Source organism: Anolis sagrei, chromosome 12 (assembly GCF_037176765.1).
Source record: "Anolis sagrei isolate rAnoSag1 chromosome 12, rAnoSag1.mat, whole genome shotgun sequence".
Classification (NCBI taxonomy): domain Eukaryota; kingdom Metazoa; phylum Chordata; class Lepidosauria; order Squamata; family Dactyloidae; genus Anolis; species Anolis sagrei.
In genome coordinates this window covers 7,833,278-7,860,977 of record NC_090032.1, presented here as the reverse complement: position 1 = coordinate 7,860,977, position 27,700 = coordinate 7,833,278, and the positions used below count along the sequence as shown (strand labels likewise).

The 27,700-nt window shown below is 45.3% G+C and overlaps 1 protein-coding gene across 3 annotated transcripts; it reads right to left on the bottom strand.

Annotated features, from left to right (window-relative positions):
• Positions 1-180: 180 nt before the first annotated feature.
• PKLR (pyruvate kinase L/R) lies at positions 181-22,527 on the bottom strand. 3 transcript variants are annotated; one of them, XM_067472387.1, is made up of 11 exons: positions 22,362-22,527; positions 15,459-15,641; positions 10,444-10,535; positions 9,955-10,086; positions 8,351-8,537; positions 7,902-8,172; positions 6,268-6,418; positions 5,982-6,134; positions 2,753-2,919; positions 2,381-2,562; positions 181-442 (listed from the first exon to the last, which is right to left on the bottom strand). In XM_067472387.1, the coding sequence occupies exons 1-11, from the start codon at positions 22,501-22,503 to the stop codon at positions 336-338; spliced, it is 1,767 nt and encodes a 588-aa protein (XP_067328488.1). In that variant the 5' UTR covers positions 22,504-22,527; the 3' UTR covers positions 181-335. The 3 variants fall into 3 exon arrangements, with proteins under 3 accessions (XP_067328488.1, XP_060614132.2, XP_067328489.1); XM_060758149.2 differs by lacking the exon at positions 22,362-22,527 and adding an exon at positions 16,846-16,911; XM_067472388.1 differs by having other exon boundaries at positions 182-442; positions 22,366-22,453.
• Positions 22,528-27,700: the final 5,173 nt, after the last annotated feature.

Sequence of the window (27,700 nt, the reverse complement as noted above, 5' to 3'; positions counted from 1 at the left end):
GAACGCACAGGAGTTTGCTTTTGCCTGAGCTTACAGATTGATTCTAGGGCAGGTATGGGCAAAGTTGGGTCCTGCAGGTGTTTTGGACTTGAACTCCCATTATTCCTAACAGCCTCAGGCCCTTTCCTTTTCACCCTCAGCCGCTTAAGCGGCTGAGGGTGAAAAGGAAGGGGCCTGAGGCTGTTAGGAATGATGGGAGTTCAAGTCCAAAACACCTGCAGGACCCAACTTTGCCCATACCTGCCCTAAGGCCTTGCAAAGTAAGTCTCTGATTCTAAGCAATGAGATTCTACGAAGGGATGCTTCTGGCCGCAAGAGATCCTCTCCCGCTTTGTTCATGGGACTTGCTGGACTCTCATGATGTTGGTATAGCCGGCCCCTGGCCGCCATCCGGTTACCACAATGACCACTTCCTCGGAGCGGAGGAAGCCGCGCATCCGGCCTGTAAGGAGAGAGACAAGGGACGGGAAAGAGCATCACCAAGGAGAAGATGGGCATGGTGGAAGGCATCCAGAGAAAGGTGACCCACATGGTCAACGGTCTGGAAGCCAATCCCTATGAGGAACGGCTTTGGGAGCTTGGAGGAAAGGATGCTGAGAAGGGTCATGTTTACATATTTGAATGGACATCACAGTGAGAAAAGGGGCCAGCTTGTTTTCTGATGGTCTGGAGACCAGGACACAAGAGAGAAATGGGGAAAGAGACCACCTATACATTCGGAAGAACTTCTTACAGCTTTCCAATGTATTATTATTATTATTATTATTATTATTATCATCATCATCATATAATATCATCTTATATAAATAAAAATGTAATGTTCGTTAATTAACTCAAAAACCACTGGACAAATTGCTGCCAAATTTGGCCACAAGACACCTACTCACCCAAGGAGTGACCATCACTCAAAATAAATGTTGGATGGCCATCTGTCAGGAGGGTTTTGGTGGTGTCTATCTGTCTGGCAGAAGGGAGTTAGACTGCATGATCTTTAGGGTCCCCTCCAACTCAAATGCCAAATAGACTGAGTGGGAGTCTAAGCGAGTCTCCTTCCCTGGAGGTTTTGAAACAGATGCTGGATGGCCATCTGTTGGGAGGGGTTTGGTGGTGTCTTCCTGCCTGGCAGAAGGGGGTTGGACTGGATGGCCCATGTGATGTGACTTCCTTCCAGATCACAGAATATTTAAGGAGCTGATCTCCCAAGGAAATGAATTCCAAGGAGAAAATGCAGTTATTTCTTGTTATTATAAATAAACCTTTTGTGATTTTTTTTAAGGATTGGACTCTCCTAAGCTCTAAATGCTCAACTTTTGTATCCTGTTTGTTTTTGGATGCTGTGCTATATATTTTGGATGCTTGCACTATATATTGGATGCTCTGCTATCTATTTTGAATGCTCTGCTCTATATGGGCAAACTTTACAGCCACATCACATGGCACTTTACGCTTTGCTTGCTATGAGTTGACGCTCAAACGTTTAGTATCCTGTTTGTTTTTGGATGCTCTTCTATATATTTTGGATGCTCTGCTCTATATATTGGATATATTGGATATATATATATATCACATGGCACTTTTGCTTTGCTTGCTGTGAGTTGACGCTCAAATGTTTCGTATCCTGTTTGTTTTTGGATGCTCTGCTATCTATTTTGAATGCTCTGCTCTATATACTGGGTGCTCTGCTATCTATTTTGAATACTCTGCTCTATATGGGCAAACTTTACAGCCACATCACATGGCACTTTATGCTTTGCTTGCTATGAGTTGATGCTCAAACGTTTAGTATCCTGTTTGTTTTTGGATGCTCTGCTATATATTTTGGATGCTCTGCTCTATATATTGGATATATTGGATATATTGGATATATATATATCACATGGCACTTTACGCTTTGCTTGCTGTGAGTTGACGCTCAAATGTTTCGTATCCTGTTTGTTTTTGGATGCTCTGCTATCTATTTTGGATGCTCTGCTCTATATGGGCAACCTTTACAGCCACATCACATGGCACTTTATGCTTTGCTTGCTATGAGTTGACGCTCAAACGTTTAGTATCCTGTTTGTTTTTGGATGCTCTGCTATATATTTTGGATGCTTGCACTATATATTGGATGCTCTGCTATCTATTTTGAATGCTCTGCTTTATATGTGCAAGCTTTACAGCCACATCACATGGCACTTCACGCTTTACTTGCTATGAGTTGACGCTCAAACATTTAGTATCCCGTTTGTTTTTGGATGCTCTGCTGTGTATTTTGGGTAGTTTTCCCTAACATGGGATACCTGCCTGCCCTTGGGGTAATGAAAAGGGAAGCGGTCCTAAAGAGGCAGGTGAACTCTCGTACCAGACGGGCACAGAGCGGGCAGCTCTGCAGACTCACCGATCTCGATGCCAAACTGTACCCGACGGTCCACGTCGTCCGCCCAGACCTCCTGCTTGGCCCCTCGCCACAGGACGGGGAAGATGCCACGGCTGAGGTGGGCTTGGCGGGCCACCTGCTCGTTGCGGGTCACGGCAATGATGAGGGCCCGCGGCCGGTACCGGGAGAGCAGCCGGGCGGACCTGAATCAAGGCAAAGTGTTCAAATATCTCCAGCATGGGCAAACTTTGGCCCTCCAGTGTTTTGGACTTCCACAATTCCTGACGTCAGGCCCTTTCCTTTCCCCCCTCAACCGCTTGCCCATGCCTGCTCTAGCACCTATTTCCAATCAGGTACTAGAAACGAGGAGATGCCAAACAACCCTGTCCTTACCTGCCAGAGGTTGTGAGGACGATAATGGCAGCCGCACAGCACTTGAATGAGGCCTCCACGGCCCCAATAGCCGTCACCTCTGTAGGGTCCTGGCTCAGCGGGGTCAGGCGACGCAACTCTTGGAAGAGCTGCTGGTGATACATGGCTGCCTCGGCCTCTCGGGCGATCTGGGCATAGAGAGAGATTGGGAGGATGCTTTAGTTGAGATGGGAGGCGACGGGGCAGATAGAATTGAAGTCGGAACATTCTGCATGTCCGGATCTGTAGCTTTCTGGTGAAATAATGACCTCACAAACAACATTGGAAAACTTTAATTCAAAAGCATGCATTAAGGAATGCGACAAAATTCCAACTGCCAGTTTATTTCCCTCACACTTCCTATCCTTCACACTGGCCCCTCCCTTTTCCATGGCAACCTTCATTCTTGTTTCAAATGTACACAGGCCAGATCTAAGGCATGGCCGAATGTCCTGGTTTCACACAAAACCAGCAAATAAGGTCATTACACTGCATGCAAAACAGAGACTCTAATTCTCCTCCATAATATAATGCCTTCAGATACCAAGAAACGTGTATTGTCTCCCAATAATGTCTTATGATATAATAGGAGTATTTATTTATTTATTTCCTATATTTATACCCCGCCCTTCTCCCCCCAAAAGGGGGACTCTGGGCGGCCTGACAAAACCATCATAAAAACAACCACAGTACAATCAAAATATTAAAAATTAAAACAAGTAATTAAGACACATCCATTAAAATCGATATCCAAAAACCAGTCCGGGTCAATTCATTGCCATAATTTGTGTGATCTTCTTCCACTTGCTGCTCACTGATCAAACGCTTGGTCCTATAACCAGTCTTGATTTTCCTTCTAAGAGACAAGAAGGAGGTGGCCAATCTGATATCTCTAGGAAGGGTGTTCCATAGGCAGGGGGCCACTGCTGAGAAGGCCCTGTCTCTCATCCCCATCAACTGTGTTTGCGATAGGGGTGGGATTGAGAGCAGAGCTTCTCCTGAAGATCTTCATGATGGTTTGTGGCAGGAGATACGTTCGGACAGGTAGTCTGGGCCAGAACCGTTTAGGGCTTTAAAGCTTAAAACCAGCACTTTGAATTGTGCTCGGAAGCTGATTGGTAGCTAATGGAGTTGGCATAACAAAGAAATTGTATGTTCCCTGTACGTCACTCCGTTGAGCAACCTGACTGCCGACTGTTGGACTAGTTGAAGCTTCTGGGCAGTCTTCAAAGGCAGCTCCACATAGAGTGCATTGCAGTAGTCTATTCGGGATGTAACAAGAGCATGGGCCACCGTGGCCAAGTCAGGCTTCTCAAGGAATGGGTGCAGCTGGCACACAAGTTTTAATTGTGCAAAAGCTTTCCCGGCCACTGCTGAGACCTGGGGTTCCAGGCTCAGTGATGAGTACAGGATCACTGCCAAACTGAGAACCTGTGTCTTCAAGGGGAGTGTAACCCCGTCTAACACAGGCTGTAATCTTATCCCCTGTTCAGCCTTTTGACTGACCAGGAGTGCCTCTGTCTTGTCTGGATTAAGTTTCAATCTGTTCGCCCTCATCCAGCACCGGTTCAAGGTCTGGACGGCCTCCTTGGTGACAGGTGAGAAGGAGTGACAGATTTGGACATCATCTGCGTACAGATGACATCTGACCCCAAAACTCCGGATGATCTCTCCCAGTGGCTTCATGTAAATGTTAAACAACATGGGGGACAGTACTGATCCCCGAGGGACCCCAAAAGTCAATGGTTGTGAGGACGAGCAAGTATCCCCCAGCAACATCTTCTGGGACCATCCCTCAAGGAAGGATTGGAGCCACTGCAGAACAGTACCCCCAAGTCCCATGGCCCTGAGGCATCCCAAAAGGATACCGTGAACGATGGTATCGAAGGCCGCTGAGAGGTCTAGCAGAACCAACAATGTATTTATTTTATTTATATATTTCACAGTTTTCTATACCGAGCTTCTCAACCTCATTGAGGGACTCAGCCCTGTTTCCAGCCATAAAAAACATATACACTCATTAAAATATCATATATCACAATTACAAAAACAACTTTAAAAACACTATATATAAAACTACAGTGGTCAGTCGTCCTATTAAGATGGATCGACATCAACTTCCATCCAGGGTCCTATGGTGTTGTCTCATTCATCGAAGGCCTGACTCCACAGCCACGTCTTCACCCGTTTCCTAAATGTTATGATGGATGGGGCGGTTCTGGCCTCCAGAGGGAGAGAGTTCCAGAGTCGCGGGGCCACCACCGAGAAGGCCCTGTCCCTTGTCCCCATCAGGCGCGCTTGCGAGGCCGGTGGGACTGAGAGCAGGGCCTCTCCAGATGATCTTAATAATCTTGATGGTTCATAGGGGAGAATACGTTCGGAGAGGTAAACAGGGCCGGAGTCGTTTAGGGCTTTATAGGTCAACACCAGCACTTTGAATTGTGCTCGGAAGCTAATTGGCAGCCAGTGGAGCTGGCGTAACAGCGGAGTGGTGTGCTCCCTGTACCCAGCCCCCGTTAGTAATCTGGCTGCCGCGCGTTGGACTTGCTGCAGCTTCCGGGCAGTCTTCAAAGGCAACCCCACGTAGAGAGCGTTGCAGTAGTCTAAGCGGGATGTAACAAAAGCGTGTACTACCGTGGCCAAGTCAGCCCTCTCAAGGTATGGACGCAGCTGGCGCACAAGTTTTAATTGTGCAAATGCTCCCCTGACCACCGCTGAGACCTGGGGTTCCAGGCTCAGCGATGAATCCAGGAGAACTCCCAGACTGCGTACCTGAGCTTTCAGGGGGAGTGTGACCCCGTCCAGCACAGGCTGTAACCCCGTACCCTGTTCGGTCTTACGACTGACCAGGAGTACCTCTGTCTTGTCTGGATTTAGTTTCAATCTGTTGTCCCTCACCCAGTCCGAGACAGCGGCCAAGCACCGGTTCATGACCTGAATACATGTACAATGTCTAGACCAGGCATGGGCCAACTTCTGCCCTCCAGGTGTTTTGGACTTCAACTCCCAAAAACCTGGAGGGCTGAAGTTTGCCCATGCCTGGTTTATACATATAGATTTAGCTTGGTTGAAGGAAAGCTAAGAGAGAACATAATGGCCATGCTGAAACAGCAGAAAGGAGGTTGGCTGCTTTGATGGCACCTTCGCTATGACATCCTTTGAAATATCTCACACTTGCACAATCTACCATCTAACTATAGTGGAGACGTACCGCATGTTGCATCCGCACTGCCTCCACCGGATAAACCCCCTTGGCGGTCTCCCCAGACAGCATGATGCAGTCAGCACCGTCCAAGACTGCGTTGGCCACGTCGCTGCTCTCCGCTCTTGTGGGACGAGGCTTCTTCACCATGCTCTCCAGCATCTGTCAGAAGAGACATAGAGCAAGACGATCAACTCTGGTCCTTGTCCTTAACTCCTGTGAGGACCTTGAGACCGAGTCTCCTGAGACCAACATATGTTCTACCTGCTGCACCGTGCTCTTTTCTGCTGCTTACCTGGGTGGCACAGATAACTGGCTTGCCAGCACGGTTACAGCGGCCGATCATCATCTTTTGAGCCAGGAAGACCTTTTCAGCTGGGATCTCAATGCCCAGGTCTCCACGAGCCACCATGATGCCGTCGCTAGCCTCAAGGATCTCATCAAACCTGGCAGAAGGAAGAAAGTATTGGCACCAAAGTCAAAATATGGCTGGATTAATGTATTGTTGAAGGCTTTCATGGCTGGAATCACTGGGTTGTTGTAGGTTTTTCAGGCTATATGGCCATGTTCTAGAAGCATTCTCTCCTGATGTTTCACCTGCATCTATGGCAAGCATCCTCAGAGGTTGTGAGGTCCTCTGAGGATGCTTGCCATAGATGCAGGCGAAACAGGAGAGAATGCTTCTGAACATGGCAATATAGCCCGAAAAACCTACAACAACCCTATGGCTGGATTGTTATTTTTACTGGGATTCATTGTGTTGGGTTTGTTGGGTTGGGTTCATTGGATTGGGATTAAATTCATTGGACTGCATTTGAATTCATTGTGTTGGGTTGAGTTCACTGCATTGAGAGTGGGTTTGTTGGATCGGGATTGGATTTTTTGGATTGTGGTTGAGTTCATTGTGTTGGGTTGAGTTCATTGTATTGTTGGATTTGGGTTGAGTTCACTGTATTGGGTTCATTGGCTTGTAGTTGAATTCATTGTGTTGGGTTGAGTTTTCATTGTGTTCGGGTGGGTTCATTGGATTGGGATTGGGTTCACTGTGTTGGGTTGAGTTCATTGTGTTGTGGTGGGTTCATTGGATTGGGGTTGGGTTCATTGGATTGGAGTTGAGTTCATTGTGTTGTGTTGGGTTCATTGGGTTGGGACAGAGTTTGTTGGATTGGTGTCATTGGGTTGGATTGGAATGGTTGGGTTCATCGGATTGGATTGGGTTCATTGTGTTGGGTTGAGTGCATTGTGTTGGGGTGGGTTCACTGGATTGGGATTGGGTTCATTGTGTTGGGTTGAGTTCATTGTGCTGGGTTGGGTTCATTGGGTTGGGACTGAGTTGTGTTGGGTTGAGTTCATTGTATTGTGTTGGATTGGAATGGTTGGGTTCATTGGATTGGATTGGGTTCATTGTGTTGCGTTGAGTTGTGCTGGGTTGCGTTCATTGTATTGTGTTGGGTTCATTGTGTTGGGGTGGGTTCATTGGATTGGGATTGGTTCATTGTGTTGGGTTGAGTTCATTGTGTTGTGGTGGGTTCGTTGGATTGGGGTTGGGTTTATTGGATTGGGGTTGAGTTCATTGTGTTGGATTGGGTTCATTGTGTTGGGTTGAGTTGTGTTGGATTGTGGTGGGTTCATTGGATTAGGGTTGGGTTTATTGGATTGGGGTTGAGTTCATTGTGTTGGGTTGGGTTCATTGGGTTGGGACTGAGTTTGTTGGATTGGGGCCATTGAGTTGGATTGGAATGGTTGGGTTCATTGGATTGGACTGGGTTCATTGGGTTGGGTTGAGTTAACTGTTGAATTGTGTCCATTGGGTTGAGTTCCTTGGGTCAGATTTTGTTCATTGGACTGGATAAGGAAGAATCAAGTGCAGTGATGGACAATTCCTCCATTGAGGATGAAACACATGCAGAGAAAGAAGTGGGCAATTACTTTTTGACACCCTCGTGGTTCTCGATCTTGCTGATGATCTTGATGTTCTGGCCACGTTCTCCCAGCACCTGTCGGATGGCTTCCACGTCGCTGGCCTTGCGGATGAAGGAGGCAAAGACGATGTCCACCCCTTGCTCCAGACCAAACTGAAGGTCCTGGATGTCCCGCTTTGACACAGCTGGGAGGTCCACCTCGGCTCCTGGGAGGTTGACTCCTTTGCGGCTACACAGCATCCCACCGTTCTCCACTTCCACCACAACGCTATCTGTGCCTGGAGGGTTTGGAAGAAGACAGACACACTGGTTCAGATCACAGAAACATTGTTCTTTGGTTGAACTTCCCTGCTTGGCATGGAGTTGGACTGGATGACTCTTGGGGTTTCCTGCAACTCCAGGATCCTAAGATCTGGCTACAAGGAATCCCTAAGCTGAGGAAGAGGAGGTACGTACGGATTTCCTTGACGAGTAAGGAGATGAGTCCGTCGTCAATGAAGATCCGCCCGCCCACCTTGACCACTTTGGGCAAGTTGGCATAATCCATCCAGATCGTCTTCTGATCACACAGTTCCTTGAACGCTGGGTCGGTAGTAACAATCAGCTGTGATCCTTTTGTCAGTTCCACTTCTTTATTCTCGCCCTGTAGAATTAAAAGCCAATTGTGTGTCGTGTACAATCTGACTCAGTTCAGGAAACATACTTTTCATAGCACAGGAACTAGGCTAGCATGAATACATACCTATAGGCCAGTAGCTAATCATTTCTATCTATATAACACCCTCTTGTGGCTACACCTGAGCACTACATACATATTATGAACAAGTTTTCTGAAGCTGTCACGGAAGAAGTCGACACTCAACATCTTTAAACTTACTTGCCCAATGATGCACAGTATTCACATCAACACAATCCCCATAAACAGTTTGCATTCTCTGATGAATCTCCTTTGGGGTGACACCTTCTGCTGTCAAGAATTCAATGACTGCACATTGCTTAAATCACATTGACCCACCGTCTGTGCAGAGTTCCATACTTTGCACTTTAACAACACAACTTGTTCAATGCTAAGGCTTCCCACCAAAATGGAACTGTAGAGGAGAGTCTACTGAAAAAGCCAGTACCTGCCGCATACCAGTACTGCCATATGTTGAGGAGTTACGAAGGTGGAGGCATTACTTTTCATTCAACCCTCGTATCTATACACTGCCCTCTTGTGGCTGTACCTGAGAACTGCATATATAAATCCCTTTGGGCCAATAGCTAATCATTTCTATCTATATACTGTCCTCTTGTGGTTGTTCCTGGACACTGCATACACACATCCCTATAGGCCAGTAGCAAATTATTTCTATCTGTACACTGCCCTCTTGTGGCTGCCCCTGGGCATTGTGTACATACATCCCTATAGGCCTCTAGTTAATCATTTCTATCTATACACTGCCCTCTTGTGGTTGCCCCTGGGCACTGCGTACATACATCCCTATAGGCCAGTAGCAAAGCATTTCTATCTATACACCACCCCCTTGTGGCTGTACATGAGCACTGCATACATACATCCCTATGGACCAGTAGCTAATGTTTCTATCTATATACTACCCTCTTGTGGATGCCCGTGAGCACTGCATACACACATCCCTATAGGCCAGGAGCTTATCATTTCTAGCTCTATACCACCCTCTTGTGGTTGCATCTGAGTACTGCATACATACAGACCTATTTTTCCGTTTTTGGGGCCCTACACCCAAATGGGGTAGATTTTGAGTTGAAACCTGAACAGTATTTTTAAACTGGATCATGAAGAGTATGTGTACGAAGTATAGTGCAGATCCATCAAGCCGTGTAGGAGCCCTTATAGAACATATACACATACAAACGCAAAGACAGTTAGAGATAGATAACAAGAGCTGCTAGCCATACACTAGATGGTATAGAACATACATACATACAAACACAAAGATAGATAAATAGATAGATAGATAGATAGATAGATAGATAGATAGATAACAAGAGCTGCTAGCCATACACTAGATGGTGTTAGATCTCCATATTGACCTTACCCCTTTGACTAAGCCGGTGCGGATCTCGGGGCCTTTGGTGTCCAGCGCAATGGCGATCGGTCTATAGAAGAGTGGGTTGGAGGCAAAGCTTTCGGTGGCTTCTCGGATATTCACAATGGAGCCTGCATGGTACTGAAAGCGAGGTGGGAGGGAAAAAATATTGGTGGTGCAGGATGATGGGAGTTATAGTTCATAAGTCCCTCCTGTGGGATCCATCCCAGCCAAAGAATCCCCCAAAGAGACCCAATTTATGCAAGAAAATATACCCAAAGCAAAACAGAGGTGAGATGAACGTTGACCCATTTCGGATGCCATTGGCTTTGAGAGTATTTCTAAGTCCTGCCCTTCATTTATATGTATTTATATGCATTACAATCCATCCAGGGTGTGTGGCTTTCTTCAGGGAATGTTAAAACATACAGGGAGGGAGCGAAGGAATGTGCATAGATGAATAATCATAAGCAAAGCATGAACTAAAGAGATGCGCACCTCATGAGAGCCATGGGAGAAGTTCAGCCGCGCAATGTTCATCCCAGCCTTGATCATCTCACGCAGCATTTCCACAGAGCGGGAAGCAGGACCTGGAAGAGGAGGGTCTTTTACTCTTTTGAAATAGGTTGTGGGTGAATTACAACTCCCATCATGCCAGGTTAACCCCCCCCCCCCCCCCCAAAACTCCATCAGTATTTAAAGTTTCTTATGTTGGGCAAGTTTGCTCTAGATCCACCATCGGCGGATTCTGTGTGCTCTCTGGCCGTAAGGTAAACTACAACTCCCACTATGGTGAGACAGTCCCCTCAAACCCCTCCAGTAGGGGGTTCTGTGTGCCAAGTTTGGTCCAGCTCCATCGTCGGTGGAGTTCACAGTTTCTCTAGTTGTGGGTGAACTACAACTTCCAGAAAGGAAGGTCACTTTCCCCCAAACCCCTCCAGTAATCAAATTTCGGCATATCAGGTATGTGTTCCTAGTTTGGTCCAGATCCATTGGTGTTTGGGTTCACAGTGATCTCTGGATGTCAGTGAACTACAACTCTCCCAAATCAAGGTGAATTTTCCCCAAAGACCTCTAGTATCTTTTGCTGGTCATGGGGACTCTGTGTGCCAAGTTTGGTCCAATTCCACATTTGGTGGAGTTCAGAGTGCTCATAGATTGCAGGTGAACTATAAATCTCAGTACCAACAACTCCAAAATGGCAAATTCCCCTCAAAACTCACCAGTATTCAAATTTGGGCATATTGGGTATGCATGCCAAGTTTGGCCTAGATCCATCATTGTTTGGGTTTATAGTGCACTCTAGTGGAGTTCAGAGTACTCATTGATTGCAGACAAACTATAAATCCCAGTACCTTCAACTCCAAAATGTCCAGGCCAATTCCCCTCAAAACCCACCAGTATTCAAATTTGGGCATAATGGGTAGGCATGCCAAGTTTGGTGCAGATCCACCATTGTTTGGGTTCATAGTGCACTCTGGATGTAGGTGAACTACGACTCCCATACATCCCTCCAAAGACCTCAAGTATTTTTTCTTGATTATGGGGGCTCAAAAACCCCTGGACGAATTGACACCAAATTTGGACACAAGACACCTAACAACCCAATGTATGTCTAGATCTAGGGAAGTAATGCTACCCCTCTATTCCGCTTTGGTTAGACCACACCTGGAATATTGTGTCCAATTCTGGGCACCACAATTCAAGAGAGATATTGACAAGCGGGAATGTGTCCAGAGGAGGGCGACTAAAATGATCAAGGGTCTGGAGAACAAGCCTTATGAGGAGCGGCTTAAGGAGCTGGGCATGTTTAGCCTGAAGAAGAGAAGGCTGAGAGGGGATATGATAGCCATGTATAAATATGTGAGAGGAAGCCACAGGGAGGAGGAGGGAGCAAGCTTGTTTTCTGCTTCCTTGGAGACTAGGACGCGGAACAATGGCTTCAAACTACAAGAGAGGAGATTCCATCTGAACATGAGGAAGAATTTCTTGACTGTGAGAGCCATTCAGCAGTGGAACTCTCTGCCCCGGAGTGTGGTGGAGGCTCCTTCTTTGGAAGCTTTTAAACAGAGGCTGGATGGCCATCTGTCAGGGGTGATTTGAATGCAATATTCCTGCTTCTTGGCAGGGGGTTGGACTGGATGGCCCATGAGGTCTCTTCCAACTCTTTGATTCTATGATTCTATGATTCACACACAAAAAATTGATTTTGTCATTTGGGAGTTGTAGTTTCTGGGATTTATAGTTCACCTCCAATCAAAGAGCATTCTGAACCCTACCAATGATGGAATTGAACCAAACTTGGCACACAGTTCTCCATGACCACGGAAAATACTGGAAGGGTTTGGTGGGCAGTGTCCTTTGGTTTTGGAGTTGTAGTTCACCTACATCCAGAGATCACTGTGGACTCAAACGATGATACATCTGGACCAAACTCTACACGAATACTCAATGTGCCCAAATTTGAACACTGGTGGAGTTTGGGGGAAATAGAATCTTGACAATTGGGAGTTGTCGTTGCTGGGATTTATAGTTCACCTACAATCACAGAGTATTGTGAATCCCACCAATGATAGAATTGGGCCAAACCTCCCACACAGAACCCCCATGACCACCAGAGTGCGCCACAGCAACATGTGGCAGGCAAGGCTAATAATAATAATAATAATAATAATAATAATAATAATAATAATGGAAATTGAGTCTAACAGTGTCTGCACAGATTGCCCAGTCCTTCCCCCAAAAGTCTGGGCCAAGTAGATGGTCTCCTCCAATGTCTCATGGAAGGTTATTTTCAGTTATTGCAGTACTTATTATACCTTGCCCTCCGTCTCATTGGCACACAATGAGAAATGACACAGAACGATCAAAGGTTTGGAAGCCAAGCCCTACAAGGAGTGGCTTCGGGAGCTGGGGATGTTTCGCTTGAAGAAGAGAAGGCTGAGAGACAGGCACATGGGAGCCATGTTTACATATTGAAAAGGACAGAGTGGACAAGCCTGTTTTCGGCTGCTTTGGAGGCTAGAACATGGAGCAATGGATTCAAATGACAAGGGAAAAAGACTCCACCTAAAGCTTAGGATGAACTTCTGATGGTAAGAGCTATTTGACAGTGGAATATGCTGCCTCGCAGTCAGGAAGTTTGTAAGCAGAGGCTGGATGGCCATCTCTCAGGAGGGATTGGATTTTCCCGCATGGTAGGGGGTTGGGCTGGTGGTCTCTTCCAACTCTAGAATTCTAGAATCATCATCATCATAATCTGACTGTAAATAGAAGGTCAGCTGCTGTCCTCTCCTTTTTGCCTTGTATTTTATTTGTGTATCATCATCATCATCATCATCATCATCATCATCATCATCATCATCATGGTATGGTGTGTGCGGGGGAAGGCATGCAATTTCGTTTTGCAATACCACAATCTATACACATAATAAAAGTGTGTATGTTGCTGGGGTGCCCACTTTATTTATTTATTTATTTATTTATTTGCGCCATTTCTATGCCGCCCTTCTTAGCCCGTAGGGGACTCAGAGTGGCTTACAAGATATATTTTCATACAATCTATATAAATAAAAATGTAATGTTCATTTGTGGGATTAACAGAACTCAAAAACCACTGGACCAATTGACACCTTTTGGACACAATACACTGAACTACCCAATGTATGTCCTTCACTCAAAAAACTGATTTTGTCATTTGGGAGTTGTAGTTGCTGGGATTTATGGTTCATCTACAATCAAAGAGCATTGTGAACTCTACCAATAATGGAATTAAACCAATCTTGGAACACAGAACTCCCATGACCAACAGAAAACACTAGAAGGGTTTGGTGGGCATTGACCTTGAGTTTGGGAGTTGTAGTTCACCTACCTCCAGAGAGCACTTTGGACTCAAACAATGATGGATCTGCACCAAACTTGGCATTAATATTCCATATGCCTAAATATGAACACAGATGGAGTTTGGGGGGAATGGATCTTGACATTGGGGAGTTGTAGTTATTGGGATGTATAGTTGGCCTACAATCAAAGAGCATTCTGAACCCCACCAATGATAGAATTGGGGCAAACTTCCCACACAGAACCCCCATGACCAACAGAAAATACTTAAGGCCATCCAGTCCAGCTCCCTTCACCAGGGCAAGAAAACATAATCAAAGCCCTCCTTTTTTTTTTGTCGTGTCAGGAGCTTCCTGTGTGAGAGAATTGGCTGTCTGCAAGGACGTTGCCCAGGGGACGCCCGGATGATTTGATGTTTTTATCATCCTTGTGGGAGGCTTCTCTCATGCCCCCGTTTGAGGAGCTGGAGCTGATAGCTGGAGCTGATAGAGGGAGCTCATCCGCCTCTCCCTGGATTCGAACCTGCGACCTGTCGGTTTTCAGTCATGCCGGCTCAGAGGTTTAACCCACTGCACCACCGGGGGCTCGTGACAAAGAGCCATCCAGCCATCGATACAGATAGAGAGATATGATTCGCGCACACACACACATATACTGTCATAGCTTTGAAAGGAAACCCTAAAGAAGGACAATGATATGTTACCTGTTCCAGAGAAGGCAAACTAGGCAATCTCCACATCAACAGTGACAAAGAAACAGCAATAAATACTGTTTATCCACAAGCATTGCCTATATTAGAAATCAATACTTTCTCATTACTTTTTTTTCTAGATCACCAGACTGGGCCACAGCAACGTGTGGCAGAGGATGGCTAGTATATTACATTATTACATAGTACAATATCAGTATTATATATTACTATATTGCACTATATCATTGTATTGTAATATTATTAGTAATATTGCATGTAATGCAAATGTATAATTATAATTAAAATATTGTATTATTATTATTACTAGTATTATATTTTATTACATCATAATATTATAAATATTATATGTATATACAATATACTATATTATATTATTAGTAAAGACAAGATGGAAATGTCTTCTGCTCCCACTCCTACAAAGAGCTATGATCCCCACCTATGAGGAGCCACCAAAGGCTCTCCCTCCAATGACATTGCAGGTTATAGCGAGCACCGTGAACATGCGCAACGCCTGCCAGTGTCGTTCACCAACACCAAACTACCCACCACCCAAGTGAAGGCACAGTTTCATCCTAGATTTTCTGTTTTTCCTCCACTGGCACACATCCCAGTGTTCCTGACTCTCTCCATTGGTGTGGAATTTGCATGACACCGCCCACTGCCTCTCCCTTAACCCTTTCCTACTCTTTTCTATGGCACACAGCAAACAGAGGAATTGATCAGCAACGGAACATACTAAAGAGATTTGGGGAAAATTCACTATGATTTAGATGAGTTGAAGGTACTGGGATGTATAGTTCACCTGCAATCGAAGAACTGCACAAACTAACTTGGCACACAGAACCTCCATGAGCAACAAAACATACTGGAGGTCTTTGGAGAGATTTATAAGAGTTGTAGTTCACCTAACTCCAGAACACACCGCAATCCCTTTGGATATCAGACCAGAGGGTCAACCTACCAATGGTGCAGACGATGCCCGTGGTCCGTGCGGCGATGGGCTCCGAGTCGATGTCCAGCAGGCATAGATGCTCCAAAAAGGTGTCAGCCATAGAAGCCGGCAACTGCTGCCGTTGGAAGAAAGCGGTGCCCAGCTCTTGGGTCAAGGTGGCCATATCGTCCGGCAGGATGAAGGTGCTTCCGGCTGCGAGGAAATGGGAGAGCAAGGATTACAAGAGCTAGCCTTACCTTTGCGTGACACACCGATGTGTCGCGAAAGCCCTGGATGAACAACTAACAGCCCCAATTATTGTCGTTACTAAAATGTTGACCATTTCCGCTACCTTGGCAGGCACCTCTCTACCAAAGTCAACATTGACACCGAAATACAACACCGCCTGAGCTCTGCGAGTGCAGCATTTTTCCAAATGAAGCAGAGAGTGTTTGAGGACCGGGACATCCATAAGGATACCAAGGTGCCTGTTTATAAAGCTATTGTCCTTCCAACCCTGCTATATGCCTGCGAAACGTGGACTGTCTACAGACGTCACATGCAACTCTTGGAACGATTCCATCAGTGCTGCCTCCGGAAAATGCCGCAAATCTCTTGGGAAAACAGGTGTCCTGGAAGAAGCAAAGACCACAAGCATTGGAGCGATGGTCCTCCGCCATAAACTCCGCTGGACCAGCCACGTTGTCCGGATGCCTGACCACCGTCTCCCAAAGCAGTTGCTCTACTCTGAACTCAAGAATGGAAAATGGAATGTTGGTGGGCAGGAAAACAGATTGAAAGATGGGCTCAAAGCCAACCTTAAAAACTCTGGCATAGACACTGAGAACTGGGAAGCCCTGGCCCTTGAGCGCTCCAGCTGGAGGTCAGCTGTGACCAGCAGTGCTGCAGAATTTGAAGAGGCACGAATGGAGGGTGAAAGAGAGAAATGTGCCAAGAGGAAGGTGCATCAAGCCAACCCTGACCGGGACTGCCTTCCATCTGGAAACCAATGCCCTCACTGCGAGAGAAGATCAAGAATAGGGCTCCACAGTCACCTATGCACCCACCAGAATACTAATCCTGGAAGACTATCCAACTCGGCCAACGAGGGATCTCCTAAGTAAGTAAGTAAGTAATCCGGAGCATGGAATTATTCCTTTGCTAGATCCAGTCTTGGAATCCCACAGCCACTGGGGCTATAGCTCTAAAAATAGTGTTTTGAGGCTCTAGAATGACTATCGGCACCTTCAGGTGGTAAATATGGAGTCGTAGCACAGCTCCCAATAATCACGGCTCGGGCTCATGAGCCAAGCATGTGTGCATGGACACGTCCTTCCTTCCCCTTCCCTGCCCTCCCTTCCACCTGTCGGTAGAACCCAAGCCAGGTTGTCTCAGTCTGGGGACAGGAAAGACGCACCTTCCATCTTGCCTCCTTCAGCCCTTCTGCAAATGACTCTGCTCCCTCCGCCAGGCTTCCAACCCACCCACTCCTTGCAGGGTTAAATATTGACCAACGAGACTCTAAGTCCACAATATTCAGCAGAAAGGTAATGCATGAAGCTTGCTGCTCCTGCCTGGTTAACTCACTAGAGTCAAATAGTAACAGTAATGATGACTAGCAACCAGAATAGTACTAGTAGGAATAGTAACAGAATTATTATTATTATTATTATTATTATTATTATTATTTATACCCCGCTTTATCTCACCAAAGGGAATCCAAAGCAAATAGCATTATGATTATGATTGCTACAGAAACATGGTCTGGAATAATAACAATAACCATATTATTGTTACTGTTACTACTACTACTATTAATATATTATTATTATTATTATTATTATTATTATTATTATTATTATGTGGGTGGTAAGTATAGAGTCGTGGCACAGATTCCAATAATCAGGGCTCGGGCTCATAGTATAATAATAGTAGTAGTAATAATAATAATAATAATATTAATAATGGTCAAGGATTCCCTTTGACATTTGAGTCCAGTTGTGTCCGACTCTGGGGGTGGTGTTCATCTCCATTTCTAAGCTGTAAACAGAGCTATGGTCTGGAATAACCATATTATTATTACTACTACTATTAATATATTAAAAGGAGAGAATGCCTCTAGACCATGGCCATATAACCCGAAAAAACCTACAACAGCCCACCTATATTATTATTATTATTATTATTATTATTATTATTATTATTATTATGTGGGTGGTAAGTATGGAGTCGTGGCACAGATTCTGATAACCAGGGCTCAGGTTCATAGTTAGTATAATAATAATAGTAATAGTAATAATAATAATAATAATAATAATAATAATGGTCTAGGATTCCCTTTGACATTTGAGTCCAGTTGTGTCCGACTCTGGGGGTGGTGCCCATCTCCATTTCTAAGCTGGAAAAAGATCTATGGTCTGGAATAATAACGATAACCATATTATTATTACTGTTACTACTACTACTATTAATATTAATATATTAATAATATTAATATATTATTATTATTATTATTATTATTATGTGGGTGGTAAGTATGGAGTCATGGCACAGATTCTGATAACCAGGGTTCGGGCTCATAGTTAGTATAATAATAGTATTAGTAGTAGTAGTAATAATAATAATAATAGTCAAGGATTTCTCTTGACATTGAGTCCAGTTGTGTCTGACTCTGGGTGTGGTGCTCATCTCCATTTCTAAGCTGGAGAGCCGGCATTGTCCGTAGACGCCTCCAAGATCATGTGGCCGACATGACTGCAAGGAGCGCCGTTACTTTCCTGCTGGAGCGGTACATATTGATCTACTCACTTTTGCATGTTTTCAAACTGCTAGGTTGGCAGAAGCTAGGGCTAACAGCAGGAGCTCACTCCACTCCCCAAATTCGAACCGCTTACCTTTCGGTCAGCAAGTTCAGCAGCTCAGCGGTTTAACACACTGCGCCACCAGGGGCTCCATTACTACTACTATTATTAATAGTAACAACAACAACAATAATAAAATAGCACTATTACTATTCTAATGCTATAATTATTATTACAACAAAAGTATTCCATGGTCTGGAATAATATCATCATCATCATCATCATCATCATCATCATTATTATTATTACAAAACAGTTCAATTGTTTAGATTTCTATTATTCTTATTAATTAGTACTAATATATTGATAATAATACAATATTAGTAGTAGTATAGATAGTAATAATCATAGAATAAGAATAGAATTCCAGACCATGAAAACAATTCTATGCCCTGGAGGAAGAACAATAACATTATTATTATTACTACTGCTAGGTAAAGGTAAAGGTAGTCCCCTGACATTGTCCAGTCATGTCTGACTCTGAGGTGTGGTGCTCATCTCCATTTCTAAGCCGAAGAGCGAGCGTTGTCTGTAGACACCTCCAAGGTCATGTGGCCAGCGTGACTGCATGGGGCGCTGTTACCTTCCCACCGGAGCGGTACCTATTGATCTACTCACATTTGCATGTTTTCGAACTGCTAGGTTGGCAGAAGCTAGGGCTGACAGCGGAAGCTCATGCCGCTTCCCGGAATCGAACCTGTGACCTTTCGATCAACAAGCTCAGCAGCTCAGTGCTTTAACCCACTGTGCCACCGGGGGCTCCTACTACTATTACTACTATTACTACTATTACTACTGCTACTAGTACTATATTATTATTATTATTATTATTATTATTATTATTATTATTAGCAGTATTATTATTACTACTATTACTATTACAACAAAAACTATTCCATGTTCTGGAATAAGAACAGTAACATTAGTATTATTATTATTATTATTATTATTATTATTATTATTAATAGAATAGCATTATTATTATTTCAGGCCATGGAATAGTTTCTACTTTTAGATTCAAAGTTTCACAATTAAACCTTAGGAAAGTTACTGTTTCTAAAAGTAGAATTTACTGGCTCTAAAATAACCATCACCACCTTCACCACTGCATAGGTGTCTTTCATCAATAGGAATCTAGTGTCTAGATAAGGCTGGGCAAACTTGGGCCTTCCAGGTGTTCTGAACTCCAACTCCCACAATTCCTAACAGCTGATAGGCTGTTAGGAATTGTGGGAGTTGTAGTCCAAAACAACTGGAGGGCCCAAGTTTGCTCATGCCTGGTCTAGATCAAGGGAAGTCTTAGCCCCACTCTTTTCTGCTTTGACTAAACCTGACCCGGAATAACCCTGTCTGTGTCCAGCTCTAGACAAAGCAATTCAAGGAGATGGACAAGAAGGAAGCGGTTCAGAGAAGTCCAAGGGCCAAGGTCTGGAAGTCGAGCTCTATGAGGAATGGCTTGGGGAGAATAGTATGTTTAGCTTGGAGAAGGTGGAGAGGGGACACGAAATGATGCAAAGATGTCCCATTGAGGAGAAGGGGGCAAGCTTGGAGACCAGGACACAACGGAGCCATGGATTGAAATGGCAGGGAAAGAGTTCCACTGGAATATTAGGAAGAGCATCCTAACTGTTCGACAATGGAATATGTTGCCTGGGAGTAATAATAATAATAATAATAATAATAATAATAATAACAACAACACTTTATTTGTACCTCGCTACCATCTCCCTAAGAGACTCGGTGCGCCTTACATGAGGATGAGCCCAAATACAACAATACAAGCAATAAAACAATACAAGCAATAAAAATAGACAATAAAATATACAACATTATCAATAAGATAACACATAGTTAAAAACAGTGGGAAGGCCAAATGTAAGGTTAGAATTGGAAGTAATGCTGGGACATGGACAAAAAGGTGATAATGGTGTTTGTGGAAGGGCATACGAGCAGACCTAAAGAAATGTAAAGTGCTTTGGAGGACAAAGAGCTATGGGATCATTATTCCGGGAATGCACACTGGAACAGCCATGTCTTCAAGCTCCTCCTGAAGACTGCCAAGGTTGGGGCCTGTCTGATGTCTTTAGGGAGTGAGTTCCAGAGTCGAGGGGCCACCACCGAAAAGGCCCTCTCTCTCGTCCCACCAATCGCGCCTGCAATGCTGGTGGGATTGAGAGCAGGGCCTCCCCGGATGATTGAAGGGATCGTGTGGGTTCGTATATGGAGATGCGGTCACGCAGGTAGGCGGGTCCCAAACCATTCAGGGCTTTGAAGGTAAGAACTTGCACCTTGAATTGGGTCCAGAAAATGAATGGCAGCCAGTGGAGCTCCTTGAACAGGAGGGTTGACCGCTCCCTGTAAGGTGCCCCAGTTAACAACCCGGCTGCCGCCTGTTGGATCATCTGGAATTTCCGGGCTGTTTTCAAGGGCAGCCCCACGTAGAGTGCATTGCAGTAATCCAGTCTAGAGGTGACTAAGGCGTGGACCATTTTGGCCAGATCTGCCTTCCCGAGGTACGGTCGCAGTTGACGCACGAGTCTTAATTGTGCAAAGGCCCTCCCGGCCACCACCGACGCCTGAGTCTCAAACATAAGTGAAGAATCCAGGAAGACCCCCAAACTGCGAACCTGTGACTTTAGGGGGAGTGCAACCCCGTCCAGCAAAGGTTGCCACCCTATACCCCGGTCTGGTTTACGATCGACCAGAAGAACCTCTGTCTTGTCGGGATTAATCTTCAGCTTGTTCCTCCTCATCCAGACAGCTACAGCAGTCAGGCGCTCGTCTAGCACTCGAGGGGCTTCCTTGGAGTTAGGTATAAAGTAGTAGAGTTGTGTGTCATCTGCATAGAGATGGCACCCAACTCCAAAACTCCAGATGACCTCTCCCAGTGGTTTCATGTAGATGTTAAAAAGCATGGGAGACAAAATGGAACCTTGCGGGACCCCAAAGGTCAAAGGCCAGGGGTCCGAGCAGGTGTCTCCTAGCTTCACCATCTGGGATCGATCCTCCAGGAAGGACCGGAGCCATGCCAGTGCCATGCCTCCAAGGCCCATCCCGGAGAGGCGTCCCAGAAGGATACCATGATCAATGGTATTGAAAGCCGCTGAGATGTCCAAGAGAGCCAACAGGATCACACTCCCCCTGTCCAGCTCCCTGCGGAGGTCATTCACCAAGGAGACCAAGCCGTCTCGGTGCCATGGCCAGGCCTGAAGCCAGACTGTGACTGATCCAGGTAGTTGATGTCATCCAGGGAACCCTTGAGCTGAGCAGCGACCACCCGCTCCAGCACCTTGCCCAGAAAAGGGAGGTTTGAGATTGATCTATAGTTATTCAAGACCATAGAGTCAAAGGAGGTCTTTTTTAGGAGTGGTCTACCACAGCCTATTTTAGCCCAGATGGAAAAATTCCTTGCTCCAACGATGTATTAATGATTAACATAAACCAATCAATCAGACCATCCTTGGCCGATTTAATTAGCCAAGACAGGCAAGGGTCCAGAGCTGATGTAGTGGCTCTCAATGCCCCAAGGGCCACCTCCACGTCCTCAGGACGAACAAGCCGGAAGGAATCCCACAAAACTGGACAAGCAGATGCCTCGGTCACCTCTCTTGGAACTGCGCTCAAACTGGAGTCCAGCTCAAGACGTATCTGAGCAACTTTGTCTGTAAAGTGCTGCGCAAATTCGCAGCACCAAGTTTTCTGCTAATATTTCCATTTTTAGAGGTTTTTAAGCAGAGGCTGGGTGGCTATCTGTTGAGAGGGCTTGCAGAAGAGATCTGCAAGCAGGCCTCAAAAATGTCATCTATCTATCTATCTATCTATCTATCTATCTATCTATCTATCTATCCATGAAGATAGAATATAACTTCATTGCTCGGCAGTGTCAAGAGGGGAACTGTTGATATCAAACTACCCATAGGACTGTGAGCTTTGCTTCAGGCTGCAATTCACTTGGAAGGCCCTGACTCCTTGAAAGCATTTCCTTTGGTCCCTTGCCAACAGAAAGAGGTGCCTTTTGGACTTGAAGCCAGGAAGAAGGGAAGGAGGAAAGGGAGGGAGGAAGGTGGCATACCTACCTGTTGTTCTTCTCTGGTCTTCTTTCTCCTCCTCTTCGGCTTTGCTCTAGTTTGGTGGAGCTGCAGGAAGGAGGAAGGAAGAAGGCAGGCAGGGTTTCTCCGGAGAGCCTGCCCCTTGCCGCCTACGGAAACTTCCATCCCAGCGGCCAAAGCTGTCAGCCACACCCAGGCTTTCCTCCAGGCCTCAAGCGGCCGGAAGACAGCTAGTATTATTCAACAGGGAGAAATAAAAGAGTCACTTAGGCAATAGAACCAAACTGTAGACCAAATGTCCTTGTGCCATCTTTATAAAGCTCTGGAGCAGCATTTCTCAACCTGGGGGTCGGGACCTCTGGGGGGGTCGCGAGGGGGTTTCAGAGGGGTCGCCAAAAACCACCAGAAAACACTATTTTCTGTTGTTCATGGGGGTTCTGCGGGGTGTCTGCGCCCTACACCACTGGAGAAATGACACTGCTTAGCCGTATTGCACCACCTGACATCCGCCAGGAAGTAGCAGCAAATAGTGAAAAGACCAAGGCAGAGACATCTCCAGCTCATCCCTTGTTTGGGTATCAGCCAGCACGTCAACAACTTAAATCTAGAAATAGTTTTCTAAGATCTACAGAGACACTCGCTGGAACACCTCAGCAAGCGAGAGTCCAAAAGTGGCAGGCTCAAACCCATTGATACCAAATGAGAGACTCCCCCCTGGGCACACAGAAGACTGGGCGACTTGGAAGGCGCTGAACAGACTGCGCTCTGGCACCACAATATGCAGAGCCAACCTCAAGAAATGGGGCCACAAAGTGGAATCCATGACATGCGAGTTTAGAGGAGAGCAAACCACTGACCATCTGCTGCAATGCACCCTGAGCCCTGCCACATGCACAATGGACGACCTTCTTGCAGCAACACCAGAAGCACTCCAAGTGGCCAGATACTGGTCAAAGGACATTTAATCAACTACCAAGCTTGCAAATTTTGTGTTTTGTCTGTTTGTTTTGTTCTGTTAGAAATGTAATACAATTGACTGGTCGCCCTGACACGACAAATAAAAAATGGGGGTTCTGTGTGGGAAGTTTGGCCCAATTCAATCATTGATGGGGTTCAGAATGCTCTTTGATTGTAGGCGAACTATAAGTCTTAGCACCTACAATTCCCAAATGTCGAGATTGATTTTCCCCAAACTTCATCTGTCTTCACATTTGGGCATATTGAGTATTCATGCCAGGTTTGGTCCAGATCCATCATTGTTTGAGTCCAAAGTGCTCTCTGGATGTGGTGAACTACAACTCCCAAATTAAAGTCAATGCCCGCAAACCGTTCCAGTATTTTTTGTTGGCCATGGGAGTTCTGTGAACCAAGTTTGGTTCAATTCCATCGTTGGTGGAGTTCAGAATACTCTCTGATGTAGGTGAACTATAAATCCCAGCAACTACAACTCCCAAATGACAAAATCATTTTTTCTGAGTGAAGGACATAGATTGGGTTGTTAGGGGTATCGTGTCCAAATTTGGTGTCAATTCATCTAGTGGTTTTTGAGTTCTGTTAATAAATCTCCCCAACCCCACTAGTATTCAAATTGTGTCCAGAGGAGGGCGACTAAAATGATCAAGGGTCTGGAGAACAAGCCCTATGAGGAGCGGCTTAAGGAGCTAGGCATGTTTAGCCTGAAGAAGAGAAGGCTGAGAGGAGATATGATAGCCATGTATAAATATGTGAGAGGAAGCCACAGGGAGGAGGGAGCAAGCTTGTTTACTGCTTCCCTGGAGACTAGGATGTGAAACGATGGCTTCAAACTACAAGAGAGGAGATTCCATCTGAACACGAGGAAGAACTTCCTGACTGTGAGAGCCATTCAGCAGTGGAACTCTCTGCCCCAGAGTGTAGTGGAGGCTCCTTCTTTGGAAGCTTTTAAACAGAGGCTGGATGGCCATCTGTCAGGGATGATTTGAATGCAATATTCCTGCTGCTTGGCAGGGGGTTGGACTGGATGGTCCAGAGTCAGAGCCGAGCATTGTCTCCATTACAACATGAACCTCAATTCACAGAAACCACCCAAGGTTCATTTGCAATTTTAAAATTAATTATATTGCCAATGATGTCAACAAGGCTAACCGGACCAACAGAGCCAGAGTACAAAAACAATTTCCAATTAGCTGTATATCTGTGGTTCTCAACTTTCCTAATGCCGCAACCTCTTAATACAGTTCCTCATGTTGTGGTGACTCCCAACCATAACATTATTTTCGTTGCTACTTCGTAACTCTAATTTTGCTACTGTTACGAAATGAAATGCAAATATCTGATACGTAGGATGTATTTTCATTCACTGGACAAATCTGGCACAAATTTGAATACTTATTGGGGTTGGGGGAATTGATTTTCCATTTGGGAGTTGTAGTTGCTGGGATTTATAGTTCACCTGCAATCAAAGAGCATTCTGAACTCCACCAATGCTGGAACTGAACCCAAACTCGGCACACAGAACTCCCATGACCAACAGCAAATACCGGAAGGGTTTGGTGAGTATTGACCTTCAGTTTGGGATTTGTAGTACACCTACAACCAGAGAACAATGATGGATCTGGACCAAACGATGGATCTGGACCAAACTTGGCACAGATACTCAATATTCCCAAATGTGAATGCTGGTGGAGTTTGGGGAAAGTAGACCTTGACATTTGGGAGTTGTAGTTGCTGGGATTAATAGTTCACCTACAATCAAAGTGCATTCCGAACTGCATCGATGGAACTGAACCCAAGCTTGGCGCATAGAACTCCCATGACCAACAGAAAATATTGGAAGGGTCTAGTGGATATTGATGAGTTTTGGAGTTGTAGTTCATCTACATCCAGAGTGTGCTGTGGACTCAAACAATGATGGATCTGAACCAAACAACGATGGATCTGGACCAAACTTGGCATAGATACTCAATATGCCCAAGTGTGAATGCTGATGGAGTTTGGGGAAAATAGACTTTGACATTTGGAAGTTGTAGTTGCTCAGATTTATAGTTCACCTACAATCACAGAGCATTCTGAACTCCATTGATGGAAATGAACCCAAACTTGGTGCATAGAACTCCCACGACCAACAGAAAATACTGGAAGGGTCTAGTGGCTATTGACCTTGAGTTTTGGAGTTGTAGTTCACCTACAACCAGAGAGCAATGTGGACTCAAACAATGATGGATCTGGACCAAACGATGGATCTGGACCAAACTTGGCACAGATACTCAATATTCCCAAATGTGAATGCTGGTGGAGTTTGGGGAAAGTAGACCTTGACATTTGGGAGTTGTAGTTGCTGGGATTAATAGTTCACCTACAATCAAAGTGCATTCCGAACTGCATCGATGGAACTGAACCCAAGCTTGGCGCATAGAACTCCCATGACCAACAGAAAATATTGGAAGGGTCTAGTGGATATTGATGAGTTTTGGAGTTGTAGTTCATCTACATCCAGAGTGTGCTGTGGACTCAAACAATGATGGATCTGAACCAAACAACGATGGATCTGGACCAAACTTGGCATAGATACTCAATATGCCCAAGTGTGAATGCTGATGGAGTTTGGGGAAAATAGACTTTGACATTTGGAAGTTGTAGTTGCTCAGATTTATAGTTCACCTACAATCACAGAGCATTCTGAACTCCATTGATGGAAATGAACCCAAACTTGGTGCATAGAACTCCCACGACCAACAGAAAATACTGGAAGGGTCTAGTGGCTATTGACCTTGAGTTTTGGAGTTGTAGTTCACCTACAACCAGAGAGCAATGTGGACTCAAACAATGATGGATCTGGACCAAACTTGGCAAAGATACTCAATATGCCCAAATGTGAATGCTGATGGAGTTTGGGGAAAATAGACTTTGACATTTGGGAGTTGTAGTTGCTGGGATTAATAACTCACCTACAATCAAAGTGTATTCCAAACTCCATCAACAATGGAACTGAACCCAAACTTGGCACATAGAACTCCCATGACCAACAGAAAATACTGGAAGGGTCTAGTGGGTATTGACCTTGAGTTTTGGAGTTGTAGTTCACCTACATCCAGAGAGCACTGTGGACTCAAACAACGATGGATCTGGACCAAACTTGGCACAGATACTCAATATGCCCAAATGTTAATGCTGGTGGAGTTTGGGGGAAATAGACCTTGACATTTGGGAGTTGTAATTGCTCGGATTTATAGTTCACCTACAATCACAGAGCATTCCAAACTCCATTGATGGAAATGAACCCAAACTTGGTGCATAAAACTCCCATGACCAACAGAAAATACTGGAAGGGTCTAGTGGGTATTGACCTTGAGTTTTGGAGTTGTAGTTCACCTACATCCAGAGAGCATTGTGGACTCAAACTATGATGGATCTGGACCAAACTTGGCAAAGATACTCAATATGCCCAAATGTGAATGCTGGTGGAGTTTGGGGGAAATAGACCTTGACTATTTCTATGCTATTATTCCTATGCCACTATACGTTTCTATCCAACTTATTGACCATGCTATCCTTTAACTAGTTTCGCATATTGGCCCCCTCCCTCCCCTCCAAGAATGAGTCTGTTGTTGCTTTTGATGCTTGTTTATGCTGTTTTAATGCTATTTTAATATGTTATTGTTCTGTTTTAAATTGTATGTTGCCTTGGGCTTGGCCCCATGTAAGCCGCCCCGAGTCCCTTTGGCGAGATGGAGGTGGGGTAGAAAAATAAAGCTCCTCCTCCTCCTCTTCTTTAACCCAGGAACAAAATTCTTGTTGTTGTTGTGTGCTTTCAAGTTATTTCAGTCTTAGGTTGACCCTTGCTGATTGGGTTTGGCCTGTACACGACTCAGCCACAAGAGGGCACCCTTGTGTAACAGTTAGAGCTCAGCCCTGTGCACTGATCCCTGATAGACTGTCATCTGAGTCAGGCAGGGGCAAACTTAAGTGGCTGAGGGGTAAATGGAAAGGGCCTGAGGCTGTCAGGAATGGTGGGAGATGAAGTCCCAAGTTTCCCCATACCTGTGCTATACAGTTTGTCAAAACAGTATTCCACAATGGTAACTTGAGAAGCCAGCCAGCTGTGCCCGTACCTTGGGAAGTCAGACTTGGCCACGGTGGTCCACACTCTCATTACATCTAGGATAGACTACTGCAACACACTCTACGTGGGGTTGCCTTTGAAGACTGCTCAGAAGCTTCAAATAGTCCAACGAGAGCCAGCCAGGTTAATAACTGGGGCGGCATACAGGGAGCATACAACTCCCATGTTACGCCAGCTCCACTGGCTGCCAGTTTGCTACCGGGCACAATTCAAAGTGCTGGCTTATAAAGCCCTAAACGAACCTGGCCCAAATTACTTGCC